The 20874-nt window shown below is 48.0% G+C and overlaps 1 protein-coding gene across 1 annotated transcript in view; it reads right to left on the bottom strand.

Moving 5' to 3' along the window:
- Nucleotides 1-5884: 5884 nt before the first annotated feature.
- LOC144157790 (putative thiopurine S-methyltransferase) overlaps nucleotides 5885-20874 on the bottom strand; it is a 35949-nt gene continuing 20959 nt past the window's right edge. The window contains exons 6-8 of the mRNA XM_077688549.1: nucleotides 17568-17653; nucleotides 9669-9713; nucleotides 5885-6035 (exon numbers count right to left, since the gene is read on the bottom strand). Coding sequence (XP_077544675.1) covers nucleotides 5929-6035; nucleotides 9669-9713; nucleotides 17568-17653 — 238 coding nt within the window. The 3' untranslated portion in view covers nucleotides 5885-5928. The remainder of the gene's footprint in view (nucleotides 6036-9668; nucleotides 9714-17567; nucleotides 17654-20874) is intronic.

The raw sequence follows: 20874 nt of genomic DNA on the forward strand, positions 1-20874 counted from the left end.
TTTTACAGAACTGCTAGCGCTACTTTAATAGTGTGTCAGTTACGAGAACTACATAAAGGAGATCGGGTTTGCTGTGTGTCAGCAGCGCCGCTCCTTTCCACAAAATGTCTTTTCACGTAGGGAAAGGAGTTCGGTTTAAAGGAGATCTAGCGTTGCCGTGTGTCACAGGTATGAAACAGTGTGCAGAGCGCGACACATGAGGGACAGTGAGGGGGGGGGGGGGGGGGAGTTGGTGTGGGTGGGTGTGCACAAAGAGAGTCCCCGGTGTGGGAATGTGTGGGTTTGAAGAGCCGCCACATGTGGGGTGCCGGCGGAGTAAGTGAAGGGTGTAGATTCCTGCGAGGAGGCTGTAATGTTTAGTTACGTCCCTGTACGTGAGAGGGTTCGAGTGGGACATTTCGGGGATACGCATGCTATTTTAACCTAGCATGCGTATCCCCGAAATGTCCCACTGAGCTTAATCGGTAAATCGCTAAATCGCTAACTCGCTGTGCTAAATGTGTACATCCGTGCGTCGTTCGCGAAAAAGGGATAATGCAAGCAATCGTGAAGCGTTTACTGTCCTCGGAAACGCCTGCCGCGCCTGCCTGCACGACCCACAAAGCGGCTCTATCCGATGCAGGCCACGGTAGCAACAGCTTGTCGCCACTCTTGGAAATCAACCTGATCCCGAAAAAGAACTTCCACACGCGAGAAAGTAGATGCTAGTGTGGTGAAAAATTGTGCTAGGGATTGTTATCATTGCTGATTTTAAGAGCGACGATCAAATATCTACCGCGATGCTTAGCCCATGCTGACCTATTTTTCCCGTAAAAAGCAGCGCGTTGGAATAAGGCAAATAAAGTATATCAATTTCCGCTATATTCATTGAACGTGGTATTTCCGCCAAATCTGCATTTACGTAGAAATGCATGGCGATACGCGGTTCAACATTTTTTACATTTTAACGCGAAAGGTTTTTATGCACAGGTACACTAAGATCTCACTCACGTCATATGCGTCACGGAAGTGACGTCGCCAGAAAAAGTGGCATTGACTCTGCGGCGCCCGGATTCGAGCCCATGCCCTCTCGCCGCAACGCGAAGTACGTGGCGCTCTACCGACTGGGCTATGAGCAGATACGTGAGCAGCTCTACGAGCGCGGCTTACGTCCTTCCCTATAAGCGCGTTTACATGAATGCGACAGTAGCGTATCGCATTGGTTCGTCGGATCGGGCGAATGCGACGCGTTTGCGATTACATGCATGCGCATTAGAGACTAGCGCCGCCTTGTGTCACACCTGAGAGTTATTGGGTCGCATTTCTGGCGTTGCCAGTTTCCGGTAGCCGGAAAGTTGCTTGTGTTCATGTTGGCGTCTATCGCTGCTGGAGCGAAACCTGCGGCTCGTTTCCCGATCCACCCGATACGCTACGATGATCGCTGAGCTAAATGTGTACATCCGTGCGACGTTTGCGAGAAATGGATACTGCAAGCAATCGTGAAGCGTTTACTGTCCTCGGAAACGGTCCGCGTACACGCCTGCCGCGCCTGCATGCACGGCCTACAAAGCGGCTCGATCCGATGCAGGCCACGGTAGCAACAGCTTGTCGCCACTCTTAGAAATCAACCTGATCCCGAAAAAGAACTTCCACATGAGAGAAAGTAGATGCTAGTGGGTGAAAAATTGTGCTAGGGATTGTTATCAGCGCTGATTATAAAAGCGACGATCAGATATCTGCTGCGATGCTTAGCCCATGCTGACCTTCTGCGGAGGATCGAGACCCGGCACCGCAGCGCGCGCTGCAGTGGGCGGCCGAAGGATGGCGCTACCTACGCTCACGACAGATTTTTTGGTTTCCTATCGCTCAAACTACAATTATGGCTGAAATAAAGTTCCACATACGGGAAGGGGCATGATAGTGTGGTGAAAAGTTGTGTAAAGATCTTTGTCCGCAGTTGTACAGACAGCGGCGATCAAATATCCGCAACGGTGCTAAGCCTAAAGTTCCCAACACCCAAGCCGACCCGAGAAGTGCAATGCGAGTGCCGCTACATGCGTTCAGGAAGTCGCATTTGCGTTCTCGATCTACCGTGGTTTAGCGAATCGGATGGGACGCGTCCCCCAAGCGAATTGACCTGCTTACATGAGATGCGATGCGGTATAGTAATGCGACAAATCAAATCGATACGCTACTGTCGCATCCATGTAAACATGCTTTATAACTCATTAAGATGGTTCTGCCGCCTAGGAGAGGCGAAGCGAAGTAGCGCATCATGACGCTAATGAGCGCCGACAGTTGGCGTCTCTATGCCAGCGCCTTCGTGTGCAGGGGCTGCGCGTGAATTGAGGCTCCCTTCGCCATGGCGTTGTTCTCAAGACCATTGCGTTTCAAGCTGCTGTTTCTGTGCATGTCATTTTGGTTTTGTTGTCCCGGAAGAAACCGGTCATTTCTTTGTTTCTTGTGTTCGTCGTCACTTCGACTGGCGGGGTCTTGTTCGCGAACCGTTCGCACATGAAGGAGGTTCCTGTAGCATTCAACTGCTCCTGTGTAGGGACCTTTCAATTTCGTGTTTTCCCGATTACTTTGAAAGAGGGACGAACCACAATTTTATTCGTATTTTGAACGTTCTTTTGCTGTCTTTTGTCGTTATTTCTTCGGTTTTGAGGAGCGATGTGGAAGATGCATATTCTTGATTTTGTCGGATCATTTTGTGAAGGTTTTAGTTTTTCTCTTGATCTCGTTTTTTGGTTTTTCAAAGTTCTGTTTGACTGATTGTTTATCTTTACGCCATTAGAAGATTGAAGTTGCTACAAGCACAAAATTTTTCATTTTGTGGAAATCTAGTTTAAATGCGGTTCATCTTTTTCGGTATTTTTTATTTAAATTTTAAAAGCTGGATGGTATTTTATGAGATGCATGCTTTTTTATTTTGTCAGATGCTTTTTGTGAAACTTTTTTTCTGTATATCTTCTTTTTTTTGTTTTCACAATTCTATCTGACCAAATATTTCCATTTACGCTATTACAACGATTAAAGGTTTTCCCTTCACAAAAAATTTGCATTTTTGCGGAATGGCAAGCGTCACAAGGTTCGCCTTTATCACTGTCTTTTATTTGAAATTTGAACGTTCTTTTGCGAACGCTTTTTGTTTGTTATCGGTTTGGTGGGGAGATGTATAAGATGCATATTTTTGATTTTGTCAGATAATTTTTACAGAACTTTTATTTTTGCTATTTTCTTTATTATTTTGTTTTTCAAAATTGTGCCGGCTAATTTTCTCCAATTGTCCTATTAAAGTTGTTACTTCCGCAAGATACGTACTTTTGTGGGAATGCAGGTCGTTACACTGTTTTGGCTATGGGGTACTCGCCGAAGTATGCTATGCGTTACAAAAGATGGGATAATAAATATTTTCACAGTAACCAAACCATAATTTAAAGCGATCAAACGTCTGGAGGTAATGAAAGCGCATGATGTTCTATATGCAATTCTTAGGTGGAAATAAAGAGGAATTGATTGATTGTAGGGTTTAACGCGCCGACGCAACGCAGGCGATGAGGCGCGCCGTAGTGGAGGGCTCCGGTTTAATTTTGACCACCTGGGGATCTTTAACGTGCGCCGAAATCTCGTACACACGGGCGTTTTTGCTTTTCGCCTCCATTAGAAAAGCGGCCGCCGCGGCCGGGAATCGAACCCGCGTCTTCGTGCTCAGCAGCGCAACGCCGTAGCCACTGAGCCACCGCGGCGGGTGAAATAAAGAGGAATTAAAGTAGCCCGAGGAAAATACGGTGATTAGGATTGATAAAAGAGAGTGGTTTCTCGGCTCAGCATTGTGGGTACGGACACAGGACAAACTCATTTTGAGGTTACATAGAAAATACAGGAATTTGAGATAGAGAAGCCGGACTTGTGATTGTGAAGGTTATATTTTTAAAGGCGATAACTACTTGCACTACTTAAAAGGGGAAAAGCAGTCGCTGACTTCGGGACCCTTGTCTGTAAATATCCTTTGTAGCCGTTTACTTTTAATGAATAAACTCCAACTTCAACTTCAACTTCAACTTCAGAACTTTCGCTCTAGATCGAGCCTGTGAAGGCGTTCATGTCGATTCTGCGGGCCCGACGAATGCAAGGTCGCCGCTTGGTTACATGCTCGGTAGAGAATCGCGTTGGCATCCTGTCTTGTGATGGATATAGCCAAGAGAGTTCCATTGTAGTGTGCCTGCTGTATTTCTGCATCCGCAAACTCGTTTCCTCCGAAGCCACAATGACTTGGTGCTTACTGAAGCACCACCGTGTGTCCTTTTTCACAACTTTTTGAAAAGGATAGTCACACCATTGTGCAGCTGGTCACATGCCCTTTGCTTCATGGGGTAGCTTATACAGGCATCGCTGGTTGGCGCTACACCACTGGTGCGGCTTTTCACATGAACTAAAGCAGATGACTTCGCGTAAACCGACTAGTTCTGCTGCGGTGGACGACGTCCCGTGAGCAATCTTGAAACGCTGTATAAATACCTTCCCGGGCATGACCACTGCTTGTGCAGAAGAAAACGACGTGACCTGACGCACAACAATAAATTCTTCGTGCGGTTTTTATAAACTTTACATGCCTACATTTATTGTTTTAAAGCAAAGCTTTCTACCTCTACCAGCCAATGGTTGTTTCGTGGCATGCGGGACAAGAAACTCCTAATGTGGCTGTTGAGGAAAACGTTTTCACTCAATCAGCACAGTTTAGATGGCGCGAAGAACTTACCCAGCGTTTCCCGCGCACTCACGCCGGCGGTGGCATCGGCGCGACCCGGATTTGTCGTCTGCTTTAGCGACGGTTGTTCTGGGGCTGTTTAGTAGCGGCTTTGCGGCTATTGCGCACTTCCTTCGCATGGCTTGATTATATTGTTCGACAGCACCTCTTGTGTAACCCAAACACGACGGAATTGAGGGGTGTACGGAAAAGATACGTTAAAGATTGGTTTGCAGGGCACGAAAACAAAATGTAGAGACCACATACAGACATCTGGACGCTAAACAAACATTGTCGTTTGCGCACTGCTTTCCAAGAATGGGAATCCGCTTTCTAAATTGGCGAATACCAATTCAATTGTGTTTTAACAGGCATTACAAAAGGCGAAAGGAGCAACTGGTTCTGATAAATAGCGACTATAAAAGTACCCTCAGTTTTCTCGTTCTTACCAAAATTACTATACTGACTAGTTTAAATCGGTATAAATGGGAATCACTAAGCTCACAATGCCAAAATGTTTCGGTGTCCGCCCTTGTGTCGCGCGGTGATGTAGCCCCGACCTAGCACATCAGGTTGGCTAGGTTCCGCTGTCCCACGCTTCGAATGACGCTCCTCGCCGTTTTATTTATGCCGACGCACTTCGGAGCTACAGAAGCGGCGTCCACCGCCCTAGCCCGGCCGTGGCCGTCGCGTCTGCGTTGGCGGCAGCGCCCCTGCGAATTCTAGGTAACGGCAAACAGAAGGTATGGTTTTACTCTTTGTAAAGCCACGTGTGTGAATTCAAATGATGTCGCATGGGCAATTGTGGTGGATGTGGTTTACAGCTTTGCTTTCCAACCACCTTCACAGCGTCGATTGGAGCCATTTTTTTACAATTGCCTAATGTCTACGGCTGACGTTAAGTTTACGGCGTTTTATAGCACATCGTGTTTCAATTTTGCATCACAATATTTCACCATTGCTGCGCCAGTGTTTGGCCTTGCGTCGTTAGACGCTAAATCACGAGATCTCGTGTTCCTCATTTATTTTTGATTTTGATTTTTGATTTTGATCATTTATTTTGAATAAAAAAAATTGGACAGTCAAATGGGCATCCAAGCGTCGCCAATTACACTGTCTTGTCGCAGTCCATGGTTATCTATTGTCACACCGACGCATTTGTTGCCAGCTGTTTATTTAGCGCGTGAGAACGGTGTCTGTTACGCGGTCAAGTGCCAGAGGCAAGCCGTGACAGGAGCGCGGCCATTGAGGTACATCGGGTCGGTCTTTGTTCGGCTGGCGACCAGGACGACCTTCGCGACGTCCCCTGAAACAGAAGCAGCGTTGCATGTATTTAACCAAACCACTAGAACGTGTCCCCACAGTATTGTCGCATCATTCTCAATCGATTGTCGGGTTTAACGCGCCAACGCAGCGCCGGCGATGAGGCGCGCCGTAATGGAGGGCTCCGGAATAATTTTGACAACCTGGGGTTCTTTAACGTGCGCCAAAATCTCGTGTCCCTTCATCCTCATGGTTAACTTTGGCATTATTTATATTATGTATAGTGTAAGGTAGGACGACCTTTTGACCACTTTGGATAGACAAAGATGACTCGGCATTTCTAGCGAGAGATTACAGCATGATTTGACTGTCACGGGAGTATTTTTTCCAACTTGTAAACATTGAGGGTTTCCTGCAATGGCGTGTTTACAGAAACCTGTTAACACGACAGGATATCTGCAAAGCGCGTTCCATGGGCTGCTTGTAGAAAAAAAAGCACTACACGAAAAAAATGTTACGACCGAAGAGACAAGCTGCGTAATTGAAAGGTTTCAAGCTTATCTAGAAGACATGATTGCGAAATTGTTTGCCAGGACTAAGCACTTTGGAGGCTAACCCCGAACCCCGATACCAAGGCTTCATCCTTGCGTGGTTATGCGCTTTGAGGTGAAGGGTAAAAGCCTGGAACCGGGGCTGTCAAGCTCCGGCCAACAAGATACCTGTCCGTCTAGGAGGCAGGAAGTAGCGGACCGTGCAAAGCAACACGGTAAGGCCATTCGGCTGGATACCTATTTCCGCGAAACGTGCCTTCTTTCTATCATCATCACCAGTAGCCTATCTACGCCCACTGCAGGGCAAAGGCCTCTCCAACTGATCTGCAATTACCCCGTTCCTGTGCTAACTGCGACCAATTTATCGCCGCAAAATTATTGATGTCATCTGCCCATCTAACGTTCTACCGCACCCTGCAACGCTTGCCTTCTCTAGGGATCCAATCTCTTACCCTTAATGACCAACGGTTATCTTGCCTTCACATTACGGGCCCTGTCCGCGTCCATTTCTTATTCCTAATTTCTACTAATATCTCCTTAACACGCGTTTGTTCCCTGACCCAGTCCGCTCTCTTCTTGTCCTTAATGTTACACCTAGCATCTTCCGCTCCATTGCCTGATGAGTTATCCTCAATTTAAGTTGAACCCTCTTAGTGAGCCTCCAAGTTTCTGCCCGGTGGGTGACTACCGGTAAGATGCAGCGATATATATATTTCTTTCTATATTCTTCTAGATTCGTCTAGATTCTATAATCTAGATTCTTTCGATACTTCTGCTTTGTTTCTACCATCTGGCGGCACCCGGCTGTGTTATCAGTATTTCTAGCTAAAGTGCATGTATTCTTTCCTTTCTTTTGAATGCCGCACGGGCTATGTTATTTTATTAGTGAGTGTGTTGTGCCGTGACGTCACTAGCCCAGAATAATCTTTTTTCATCTCGTAGTCGTTAGACGTTTCGAGAAACAGCCGAGCCGAAATATAAATACTTCCTTGGCAGCCGCCATGGTATTTGATTTGCCGACGCTCGCCTGTGCACGTCACTTTGTTCGCTGCTACTTCGCCTTCTGTGTATTCTTTTTGTCAGGGGGCAGAATTTCGCGCCAATAAACCGGTTTTTCCTGTAACACAACTGCGTAAACTTTGGCTTCGTGACACTGTGGTGCTTTGTGTCATGCCATGAGGTATTTTCCACCAACCCTAAGCAAATTCATTCCCGAAAAAAAGTTCAGCAGCAAGGCACTTCTCCCCACCCCGCCCACTTGCTGTGCCCTTCACAAAAAAAGCAAATTTCTGCAATTACTAGTGATTCAGTGAATCAAATTCAGTCTGAAGGAAATTTGCTCTAATCATCACAAAAGTATTGAGAAATTCCTGAGGAACAGACTTCAACGCAGAAGCAACATTTCCCGGAGGTGTTCTCGCCTAAGCCCCTCGTTAAAAGCAGAAAAATAACCTCCTCATCAGTGAAAAAACCGACCGAATTTGGCAATTTGCTAAATAACTGTAAAACGAGGGAAAATGAAATGACTGGTAAATAAATGTAACAAACACCACAGTTTAAGGGTTTATTCTATAAAATAAACTCGCCAATGACATCAAAATTGACCTTTTGAAAATGTTATGAGAGGAGAGAGTAGAAGCTGTTTAACGCATCATGATAACGCGCCATGGAAATGACATTGCAAGACGAGTTGTAATACCAACGTGCAATCATCCAGTCAACAAGAATCGTTTAAAAGAGCCTTTAGCTTCAAACCAAACCCTACGACCCAGACAGAACCGACAGCCAAAACCAGACCGTACACCCCGAAGAGACGCAGGTGTTTGAAGCGCCATCTTTACGCCCTGTTTCGAACAGATTTCCTGGCACGGTAAGTTGTGCTGAATGGGCATAGTATGGCCGCCCCTAGTAGAAGAGCAACACCAGTCAACTCAAATGTAGAGCTTCGAAGGGCATCATCTCGTATTCTGAGGACCATGCCAGAAGCTCAAACAAGAGAATTCGAAACACTCAACATCAACGTACACGCTGCTCCGTTTCGGCGGCGAGTGTGCGTTGCAAAACTTCGGCATTCTGCCATCAGTGCTGTCCACTTGATCATTCCTACCAGTCATAGAAGGCGTGGCATATATTATTTCTAAATACGCAGCAGAGGCAACAAAACGCTGCCCAGATGCGGACGCCGGGATGTCCGAGTGCCAAATCGGCGCGGAGCTCTAAGGGTGCTGAACACTCTGCCTCCCATTCTGTTTTGGCTGGATACGAGGAGATGGTCTTGCAGTAAACATACCGCGGATCGTTGTTTGCGTGAGCGTATAAATGCTTCCCAGGCGCCACCCGCGATATCAGCTCAGCAGACGTGCTGTTTGTGTCGATGTGGTAAGCGGCACTCATTATTTCCCGGTGACATGACGCATGGCAAAGCGGTCAATAACTGTGGCCCAGCTTTGAAGGAAATCAGGTGAAATGCCCCGACCGAGTCTGCACGTTAAACTTGTATCTTCTTTCCCAGGCGTCAATATTCGCTCGGTTGGATCATGACTTGACTTCACTGAATGCTTGTGGCAATAAGCTATGCTATCATGTCCTCACTGCATCCGTAGGTCGGCTGTATTCAAAAGAGACCAAAATTAATTACACCTTGGGTAACCATTCGATGCAGTAAATAGATGCTCCGCATTTGCTTTGAGCACTTCTCGCTGAGGTGCGTTATTTTTTATAACTTTTGGTGCGGAAAAAGAAGCTGCTCTACACAAAGCTACCCAACGCCTCAGAGTTGTTTTATGCGGAAGTTGCCTCAAGAGGCGGGTGATTATTTTATAGAACTGTAATAGTTTCTCATTTCGAGCGCAGGTGCATGTCCGACTGTTCTGAGAATGGACACACATATGAACACCAGGGAGTACTCGAGGTACGATAAATATTAGTGCTCCCACCCCTTCCTTCATTAGGGCTCCGAAATGTTTACCAAAATAAATATATTACGCACAATGCACTCGAAAAATGCTAGCAGCAAAAGTCTGCCTCCTTCTAAGAGATTTTATTCCCCAGGGAACCAGTGAAAAACAATAGTGGAAAACATTATAGTACGCAGGACAACAGTGGAAAACAAGACACATCCTCACCGAAATGCTCCAGCAATGTCGCCTCATCTGTACTTCGTGGGGAAGCTGCAAAAAATGCATAAAGTGCGATTCACTATGTAAATACATGTGATATCAATATTATCTATCTCTATATATATTATATATGTATATATATTATATATATATATAATATATATATATATATATATGTGTGTATATATGTATGTATATATATATTCTCTTGCAACAAAGCAAGCCACCAACAAAGGTGTTACGGGGCAAGGCAGAAACGACATGTCAAGCACGCAGCCAACGCAGGATATCTCCGAACGTTCTCTTCCTTTTCTTTGAGGCGGCTAACCTTCAGCATGGTAATGTATACATTGTTTTTGAAACAATACTTGAGCGTTGCGGTTATCTGGTGTAAAGAAAACGCATAAAACAATTTTTGCGTATACAAGAGCCGGGAGAATTTACACAAGAAGACCATTTTCGAACTAGAGCTCTGACTTAGGAGTACAAAACAAACAACACTAAAAAGTCTTGCGGGCGACCCTTGATTCCGCCTACTCTACGAAATAAATTCTGTTTAAGCTTCTGGTTGTTGGGCGTGTCGATCGCTGCCACTCGCTCAGTCAAGCCCAGTCATTTGGGTATTGTATTATTGATGGCGGGAACTTCTTGCAGCACAATATGTTGGCACTCAGGATGCCAGGAGCCACTGGAAGAGGTAGGCGACGGTGAAAGAGCCAGTTCTGGATTTGCGCACTCCTTTGTTCGCGCTTGTGAAACATCGAAATAGTCACTGACTTAAAAGAACAGTCTGCTCTTGATAAACTCTGCACGACAGTAAGTTTTTAGCTGTTATGACTTGCCCAGCGCGGAGTATCTCTTGTTTCTGATAATTCGGTATGATGCCGAAGAAGTGCTCTAGGACAGAATCATACTCGTCGGGTGATTGTTTCATCGATCTGGGGGACATTTTCTGGCGGACATTTTCTGGTTGCTTTGATTGGTGTGCGACCTGCACGATTGAAATGTCGCAACCGGCCACAGTTATTGCCCTTCAGACGTTTCGGCGGGCAGGTTCCGCTCGCGTGTGTGGTGTACCCGTTTTACAGAACACCTCTGACGGTATCCCATGGGCCACACGAGGTGTTGTTCCGGCTTCGATTTCTTGTAACTGAAGCGCTATGCGTTCTTCCGCTCGGCATAAAAATCGGGTCTGCATACGGGACGCGCCGTTGCAGACGCTTGTTTTAAATGCAGAGCATTTCAGTAACTCACAATGTCACCCGCGTTGATGTCCGTCGTAGTCCGCACCGTCGTCCGCACCCCTCCCCCTACACTATATAAAAAAATACTATCCGGCGCCTGGTTTCGATCCCTCGACCCTGCGGGCGGAACGCAATGTACATGGTGCTCTACCCACTGCGCCACAAAGCCGGCACAGAATGGGAGGCTACGAACGCGCCTTATATTCTTGAATCATTCAAACTACGTCAAGAAGCTGCTGATACAACGCATTCACTACCAGCAACTCCGCAAACACTAAACTAAACTAAATGCGACGCATTTACTCGAGTCCCCCTCGCGGGGAGATGGGCCAAAAACAACGCGTTGTGGACTGCGCAGTAAAGTGCCGGCACGTGCGAGAACCGCTCGCGCTGTTCGTTCCAGGCAGGGGGCGCGCGAGCACTGCGAAGGCGGGAAATTTGAACTGCTGTGGACAAACCTCCGTTCAATTCATCAAAAGAGAAGTGAGACAGGGATGCGAAGAGCGTGATGGGTAGTAGCAGTAAACGGATAACGGTGCCACAGGCCGTTATGGCGAATCACTGCTCTGCATTTACGACAGCTTTCACGTTAAGTGGAACGGCTTTAATTTTTTTATTACGGTGAAGTAGTATATGTATCAACCCCACAGATTTCATTCCGGCTAAGCCAATTTACTCAGAGCCGCTCCGAAGCTCCTCCTCGCCACCCCCAACCCCTCTTTCACAATGGTTATCACAACGGTCATCCCCCTCGCCGTCACCGATGCCTCTGTCATAATTTGCGCAGTCGGCTGACATCGGCCGCAGCGCCTTTACCAGATGATTGCGAAGAATCAACAACAGCGCGAATAGGTGTGAAAATGCCCGAAAGCCTCCGCCACCACCGCGGCCGTTGCCGCCTCTAATTACACTTCGCCCAGTAGCTGCGGGTTTCTCCCGGTTGAAAGCAACTTGACCCGTTGGAACGCCGGCGTGAGCACAGTTCTTCTTTTGCTTGGAAGCCGTTCCGAGCGACATTGTCGCGTCAGCTGCCCTCGTTGACCAGCTGGACATAGTTATTCTGCCGGAAGAATGATAATGATCTTAGTCTGGCCGTATATAAAGTCCTTCTCTCTGCCTTAGCAGCTGTATTTCACGCCTGATTATGCGCCCTTCCACGGTTGCCGGTTTAGGCGTGCACAGATTTGCGGGTAGAGGGAGGGGGCATGCACGCACTGCATGGCTCAATGCCGCTACTCGTGTGCTGGTGGGAGATTTAAACCTGGGAGTCTCATGGCTCAATGCGCCCTGAAGGCTGTCCTCCGCAATCGAGCAGTTTGGGTGTGGGTTGGTGTATTGCACAGAGAATAAGATGCCTAAGACTGTGCAGCGAAAGGGACACCCGCGTGTCTGTCCGTTAGAGTAAAGGGCGAGGCCTTTGAGGTGTTAACTAGCTTTGGGACAGACACACGTCGTTCGCTTGGAGGAAGAAGAGCGGAAACCGAAGAAACGCCAGCCTGAACAGAAATGCGAACCGACGCGAAAACGAGAAAAAGCCGCTGCCGCCGCCATTACCACCTCAAGTTCGAGTTGGTCGAGTAGCTGGAACTTGAGTTTATCCCTCTGGACAAACAGCAACTGGCCCGCTTGGAATGCCGACGTGGGCCTTATCACTTCTTCGGCTTAACTGGCTTTCAGAACGACGTGTTCGGCAGTGTCTTTCACTTCTAAGCAGCCGCTTATGACCCGTTGCCGGTTTACGCGCGCGGGTTGGAAGTGGAGGTAGTGGGAGGAAGGCGGGCACACGCAGCTATAGGATTGGTGCTCTTACTGATGACATGTGACCGGTCCGGTACAGTGGTACAGTGAATTGGGTGGGCTTGTTCCAAACAGCAAGGTGCCTGCGACGCGGTAGGGATAGCTTTATCCTAGCGCGGGAGGGATAGCTTTATCCTAGCGGACGACTGTCCGCTAGGATAAAGCTCGGGTATTTCCTAATTTCATTCAGGTAATTGGCTAGGTAGGATTCTCAGTGATGAATTACCAACAAACTGTTTTTTTCGTGCCCTCAGTGGAGGGCGTGCAGTTGCAGGTTATACGATTTCACAAAGTGGAAGGGCACTAAGTTTTTTGCATAATGGTGTGGCATGGTGGCATACAATCGTGTAGGCCGCCACAGTTTTACGAGCACACTCATCTTGGTCAAACAATCACAGAAGCTTCTGCTCTCCCGTTGCCTTCTGGTGCTGATCACAAGTCCCCGTACGTGGTGTTGGTGGTTGGTTGCAATGCTTCTCGAAATGCCCAGCAGCTTTTTCACGGGACGATCATGTCGAGGGCTTTCTTTCAGAACGGAACGTTTTCTAGACTCGCCTCGTGTCTTCTATGGTTTCCACGAGACAGTTCGCAGCCTGTACTTCGGCGTTTGCGTTTTAAGTCCAGGGCACTGCGGATGACCATTCCTCCTTTAGCCATCCTTGCTTTATAACCACACGTTTTACCCGCGATGTAGCTGTAACTCTGGCTGAGCCGGTGCGGATTACTCTCTACCAACCCTTGTGAGGAGGTCGTGGTGGTGGTGGAAATGTTTATTGAGCTGTTCTCTGTGAGAGAGTGCCCTGGAGGGCCACGGTGGCCTGTACTTTTCTCATTCCAGGGCTCGTGAGACAATCGAGCGGTCTTCACTTCGGAAGCCAAAACAAACTGGGCCTCTGGTTGTCAGCTTCTGCTACAGCTCAGAGGGAGGAAGGAAGGGGAGATTCGGGTTTTGTGCGCACCCTAGCATGATGTGAGGCAGGGTGGCTGGTTGATTGCAAAAGTGGCATTCTGTCCAGTGGCGGTCAGGGTAAATATATAATGGGGCCGGATTGGATGAGGGAAAGTGTAGGTTTAAGCTTGTGAGGAAGTGAGGCAGCAGGTGTCAAAGCGCAGATAGGGTTTGCGTACTATTAAGAAAGTGCTGCCAGCGGTTTTAGTCACTAAATTCGAAATGAAAGAGTGCGAGGTTCGCGTTTTAAAGCAGTTCAACATGAAGTACGCAAGGTGACAGCCGGAAGCTGAGTGTAGGTGAGGTGTATAATTCCTTAACTTTAGCAGCTGCAAGGTCTGCAATTCTACGAGGGGTAGAATTCTGTACTTTACCAGCTACATGTGCCAGGGAGCGGCGGCGGCGTGTGTGGCATTTGGCGATGCGTTGTCACACAAAAAACCTTGTTGCCCTGGTCAGCTAAGTTTGGCAGTGAATTCAAACGTGACTCTCAGCCCCCCAAACTTTCGCTGAAATCGCAACGCACCTTCCCCAAACCATGACCGAAGTTTTTACGCGGAGGCTTTCGAGGATCGTCCCTGGCTCGGACTCGGCTTGATAGTAACAAAATCTAAGTTGGATATTTTATATATAAAGCGGAGCTTTTCCCTTAAGTTAGAATCCGTAAAATAACCTACAGAGGCTCAAACAAGAGAAAGGAGCGCGCATGCTTGAGAAAATAACATATTAATATATAAGGAGAGCGGTAACAACCGCGGTAAGTTTTAAATGGCGGGTAATGTCTTTTTGGAAGGGATGAAACATGGTGCAGCTGTTACGAGCTGTCGCCACGGCATAGTAAGCCAGGATCAATCGCTGTAGTCCTTAACTAGGTGACCACCTTCCTGGCTCGCATTTGGCAAGTTTTCCGCAGCCTGAGAGTAACACCGAGTCAAGCACATCCGTTTCTTTCAATAGCTCTCCAGCGTGGAGTCAGTGAACTGGAAGTAGCTGACGAAGGTTGCGCCAGGGTTGCAGCTCCCCGGAGCTCTGCAGTGGTTTCAGAGGTCCTGACTGATTGGCTCTCCACTACGAATGCTACCTACGCTCATGGATGAATTCTCTATGCACGAGCTAAACACAGCGTTATCGTCCGTTAACCGGCCTTCTTCGCCAAGCGCCGATAACGTTATATTTTCAGCTTTGCGACACCTCGGCGGTAACACCAACCTCTGGAAACTGCTTACCTTCTACAAGTAGTCACGGCAGACTGGCCGCGTGGAAGTAAGCCGCAAAGTTGGTCGCCTAGTAGCGGTCCTCAAACCAGGAATCCGCCGACTGACATCAACTCTTACCTCCATAGTGCTGTATTGAGCAGCATAGGGAAGATAATGGAGAAAATGGTGCGATATTGACTCGTCTGGGATCTTGAGGACCAAGAAGTGTATCCCCGAGAGGTAGCAGGGTTCAGAGAAGGAAGAAGTAGCATCGATAACGTCATTTTTTTGGTGATAGATACCCATCGAGAAAAGGTTGCAAAAAATATCACAGTAGCTGTCTTCGTAGTTGACACCGTCGCTCATGAAGCTATTCGAAGGGAAATGACATTTGCAGGGCTACGAGGTCGGATGCACACTTGGCTCTCTGACTACTTACAGAATCGGTATTTCTATATGACCACCAATGAAGGAAGACAACACAGGGTGGCATGAGATTACACAGCGCGTCCCTCTAAGCGGAGTTCTAAGTCCTGTCCTGTTTAGCATCTGTCGCATACGCATCACAAAAGTACTACCCCAAGGTGTCAACATATATCTCTACGCTGATGATATGTGTGTGGGCTTCTGGCCAAAACCGGAGAAGTGTATGATCGAAACTGCAGAAAGCTCATCTTGCAACTCAAAAGCACCTTAGTATCTGCGGATTGCTCATTTCCCCAGAAAAGTATGCCGCAGTTGCCTTTACGAGGCAGGATGTATCCCGCTATCGTCTGGTCATAAATAACACAGAAATACCGTACGTTCACAACAATAAATTTCTTGGAGTAACATTAGATCAATCACTATCTTGGGCCCCTCATATCCGTCACCTCAGAGAACGCCTGCACTCATTTATGCGTATTTTCCGGATGCAGCCAGGAAAAACCTATGGCTTCTCAGTGTCTTCGTTGTTGCGGCTCTATAACACAGTACTTCTTGGCTTTCTGCGGTACAGCCTCCCAACGCTGATTGGTTTGTCTAAGACAAACTTTAATGTGCTAGATTGTACACAAGCTCAAGTTCTGCGGATCTTCTTGGGCCTTCCAAGGTGCACATCCACGAAAGAAACTCTCTGTGAAGCAAGGTGCATGTCAGCCAAGACACTCCAAGCTCAAGAGTTCCGCCGCACGACCTTCCGTCACGTAACCCGGTGTGCTGACCATCCTCTCGCACAGGTGTCTTCCCCTCATGTACGGAGCCTCCTACCGGCCAACTTCGAACGCCCAAGCAAGCCTGCCTTTCCGGCATGGAAAGTTGCACCATGGGATAAATGCCTCACCATACCAGGTATAGGCAAGAAATCATCTCTGCCTGAGCCAGCTTTGCGAAAGCTCGCGCTAGAGCATATCAGCTCCCGTTATCTTGGACAAGTCCACGAACATACAGAGCGCCCATGTAGTATGACTCGTCAGCTATTGGAGTGTGTATTCTGTCGGTGGGACTAACTGTTAAAGAGAAACTCTGTCACAAAATGTCGTCCACCTTCACTGAGGTAACTGCTGTCAGGGAGGCACTCTTTGACATCACCAATAGTCCCGCTCGGCAACGGGTGATCTTTACCGAGTCGCGGAGTGCCCTGCGAGCGCTGATAAAGCCATCCCACCACTGCAGCCAACTTGTGCGTGATCTACAGCATAGCACACACTTGGAATACGAGAGAGGCACTGCATCTCGCTTCAATGGCTGCGAAGTCAATCCTGCATCCAGGGGAACGCGTCTCTGACGCAGAAGCGAAAGGGGCGCTCAATCTGCTTGTGTCTAGTAGAATCCTGTATTCCAGACAAGATGAAAGTGTGGCCGTGAATGCACTGGGATAGAAACTGCAGTTGCCGGCTAGGCAGGAACTTTTAGGATACCCTTGCCTCTGCACGCGATTCACCCTCAGTGCAATTTCCAGTTTCCGCGAGGCCTACAAAAGCAAACAGAGGGTGTCCTTTACCGACTACGCCTGAACGTGGCCTTCAATGGTGGTTTTCTTTTTAAAAAAGGCTAGGCGGATTCGCCATTGTGGTTTTTGTTCTCTGTGGGAGAAGACATACGGCAAGTCTTGTGTTACTGCCCACAGCATACAACTGAATGCGAAACAGCGAAAAAAAACGCTTGTGCGACTGGTACGCGGAAACACTTCAGAGCTGCATCACTTTCTTCGTCCATGGCAAAATCACGCTGACGCGGCGCGAGGGACTAAGGCTCTCTCAGCTTTTTTGTCTGACTCAGGATTAATCGAGGTTCTTTAACATATGGATCCTCAGATTTTTTTCTCCTAGTAAATTTTTTCTACGCTGCGAACTAATGTTTTTTTTCTCCCAATTATTCATTCTTGCTGCGTACTTCTTCCACTATTCTTTTCTTTTTTCGCCGCTCTAGGTTCACCCCCATCTGAAGTAGCAATCCCCGCCGTTTGTGGGGCTAACCTTTTCCGGGTTTATTAAAGCTTTGTATGTCTCTCTCACTGCCTTTGATGTTATGGTTACTGAGGACTACCGTGTAGTTACCTGTACTTTTACGGCCACGACATTGACCGGATTTCTGATGGGTGTTGTGAAATGACCCAAAGTTACAGAAAATGCTTTTACTTTTGAAGTAACCAACGTTACTCCTTCCTTCTTTTTTGACTGGCACCCCTGATGTAAAGTAAGCATTTTATTTTGAACAGACGACACGCTGGTGCACTTACCCGTAAACCAGGGAGCGTCGTAGATAGGTGTCCACATCCCGTACGAGAAGCCGGGAGCCAAGAGGGGCTTGAGCACGGACGCATACCTAACGAAGAAGGTAACCACGAGCAAGACCAGGATGCAAATGAGGACTGGTCCCATAAAGGATGAACAGGGCACTCGAAGCGAAGAACCCTACCGAGGCACGATAACGCTGCCTAAGTTGCGAGAAAAAAAAGCTGTTGCTTAACTGAGTTGTGCCTGTGTTTGCGTAGCGAGAGGTACGGTTAATGTTATTGCTTAGCTTGGTTCTCTGTAGGGTTACATCTTTATCGTTTAGCATCGTACCGATAAGCTTTCCATGTCTCACGGCGAATATAACCGAGCCACCTTTTCTAATATGCGATGCAACGTCGGCTCCTCCTCTGTTGTTGCAACCCAGTTTCAGTGACTCCTCCTCTGACGTCATGCCAGATGGCGCGGTGAGCGGCACTGCCAGCATCGACGGTTGCTAAGCAACGGTTCAGCTCGCGGTGCGGCCACCGGCCACAACAAAACGGTGAGAATACGGCCATTGTCATCATCATCATCATCATCATCAGCCTATCTACGCCCACTGCAGGGCAAAGGCCTCTCCCCTATTCTCCAATTACCTCGGTCCTGTGCCAACTGTGACCAATTAATCTCCGCAAACTTCTTGATCTCATCTGCCCATCTAACTTTCTGCCGCCCCCTGCAACGCTTGCCTTCTCTAGGGATCCACTCTGTTACGCTTAATGACCAGCGGTTATCTTGCCTTCGCATTACATGCCCTTCCAACGTCCATTTATTTTTCTTAATCTCTGCTAATATGCTCTTAACACGTGTTTGTTCCCTGACCCACTCCGCTCTCTTCTTGTCCCTTAATGTTACCCCTATCATTTTCCGCTCCATTTCACGCTGAGTCGTTCTCAATTTAAGTTGAACCCTCTTAGTGAGCCTCCAGGTTTCTGCCCCGTAGGTAATTACCGGTAGGATGCAGCTGTCATACACTTTCTTCTTCAGCGGCAATGGTAGGCTGCTATTCTTTATCTGAGAATGTCTGCCATATAGACCCCACCCCATTATTATCCTTCTAATTATCTCTGCCTCATGGTTGGGATCTGGGGTCACAATTTGGCCTAAGTAGATATATTCGCTTACCACTTCCACTGCCTCGCCACCTATCTCAAACCGCTGTGCTGTCCAGAGGTTATTGATCATTACTTTAGTTTTCTGCATATTAATTTTCAGGCCCACGGTTCTACTCTGTTCGTCCAGTGCGGAAAGCATGCTTTGCAATACGTCCCGCGAGTTACTTAGCAAGGCAACGTCATCAGCAAATCTGAGGTTACGGAGGTATTCTCCATTAACCCTTACTCCCACCTGTTCCCAATCCAACGTTCTGAATACTTCTTGTAAACATGCTGTGAATAACATTGGAAAGGTTGTGTCTCCTTGTCTGACACCCTTCCTTATAGGTATTTTACTGCTCTCCTTATAGAGGATGATGATAGCTCTGCACCCATTGTAGATATCGTCTAGTACTCTTACATAATGCTCATCTACCCCCTGGTTCCGTGATGCCTGAATGACTGCTAGGGCCATTGTAGCTCTCGCTAAAAACCGCAGATGGAGAGGAGTAGATGGAATCAACGCCTCTATGGAGGTTCAGCCTTGGGAAGAACCCTTATTACAATTGCGGTGCGTGCATATCTGGTCTGCGCAGACTTCGGCACAACAGGCGCACACCAATGCTTTCGCCGTGTGCCGAAGTACGTATATTCTACGCACGCTTAAATCCAAACCACGTCATTATTACGCGTCCACGTGGCTCGGACTTCGTATTGGTGTGGTTTCAGAGGAACCCAATGCGGTGTTTCTCGCACACCGTTTTCGAGGTGCATCCACCTAGTATGCCAATCCTCCCCTTCATTTTACCGGACGCAGAATTATGTAGGGTTTACAACTTCCCTGTAAACTAATTCCGACAAGCAAATTAAACACAGCGTAAGGATATGGTCGCCCTAGAAGAGCCTCCTGCGCAGATAGCTGAGGTAGTCACATAAAAAAGTTAGAGGCATACCGCACATTAATCTATCTGATCAGTCCTCGAGTAGGGATGACTTTTATGGAGTCTACACTACAAAAAACACGTCGCGAAAATACAGCGGCTCCAACGGCTCACTGCGTGAATAATTCTTCCTGTCGACAGAGTCAGATCACATGTTACGGATATGTTCGAACAGCTCGAGTTAGAGCCACACAAGAAACGACAGCACATTGCCACGCTGAGGTTTCTGTACCTGCTGTTATCAGTGGAGCTGTTTAAGTTTGAGCTTGGTCCAGTTGTGCTAGCGAAAAAAATACAACAAAAAACCTGGCCACCTGCAAATGGGGCACTACCACACCTAGGGTATTATAAACTGGATTTCGCTCCTGCTCGAGTGTCAGCACAAGGGGCACATGTGCATGCAACCCCTAGTATACCATAATAAAGGTGATAGTCTTTCTTGGGCTACTACCCGAACATTATCCCACGCTTTGTATTTGTACGCAGAATCCCTCCCTACCATCCATACCTCACGCTACCTTCGCCAAGTGGGACGAGGGGCTCGCGGACTCAAGCGCTCAAGGACAGCGACAGGTGGCGGATAGGGCAGAGGTGGCCCTCAGCTCCGTTACTGGAGCCCCGGATTAGGGGAACCTTCTGTTAATAAAGTTATTTCTGTCACCCCCACTCTCTCTCTCTCTCTCTCGTTCTCTCTCTCTCTCTCACCTAATCGAAGACCCCTCTGTCAACACACGGATTTCGGAACTTGCGCCTTAAAGTTCTCTAGGATTGGCAGGCTCTCTCTCTCTCTCTCTCCCTTAGTCGAAGACCCCCCTGCCCACCTCACACGGATTTCGGAACTTGCCCCTTAAAGTTCTCTAGGATTGGCAGGCCCGGATAGTTTTGTAACAAGCCTTCACATCTCTCTTAAAGTATACCACGTTAGCCAGCTCTAGAAGACGCAAAAACCGGCCTTGCGAACTCAGCGTCTGCAGCGCGAACTCGGTGCCTGTACTCCCCAATTATGGCGCGAACGCACTTGGGGTGGCGAGGAACAGAGCATGCGAGAGATCACAGGAACTCTGGGCACAGTTTTCTCGAAGGTCGAGCTGGCCGAAGCCGGGCGCTCCTTCCAAGGCGCGCACCAACGTTAGCGCGGTATTTTAAACAGCGGTGCTTTTTACATCGACACAAATCCGTCCGGCGTGGACAGAAAACCCATGAGGGCACATCCGTGCGTGCCTTACGGCGACCGC

Source organism: Haemaphysalis longicornis, unplaced genomic scaffold, assembly GCF_048455015.1.
Source record: "Haemaphysalis longicornis isolate Haplotype H1 unplaced genomic scaffold, Haemaphysalis longicornis Haplotype H1 scaffold_10, whole genome shotgun sequence".
Lineage (NCBI taxonomy): Eukaryota > Metazoa > Arthropoda > Arachnida > Ixodida > Ixodidae > Haemaphysalis > Haemaphysalis longicornis.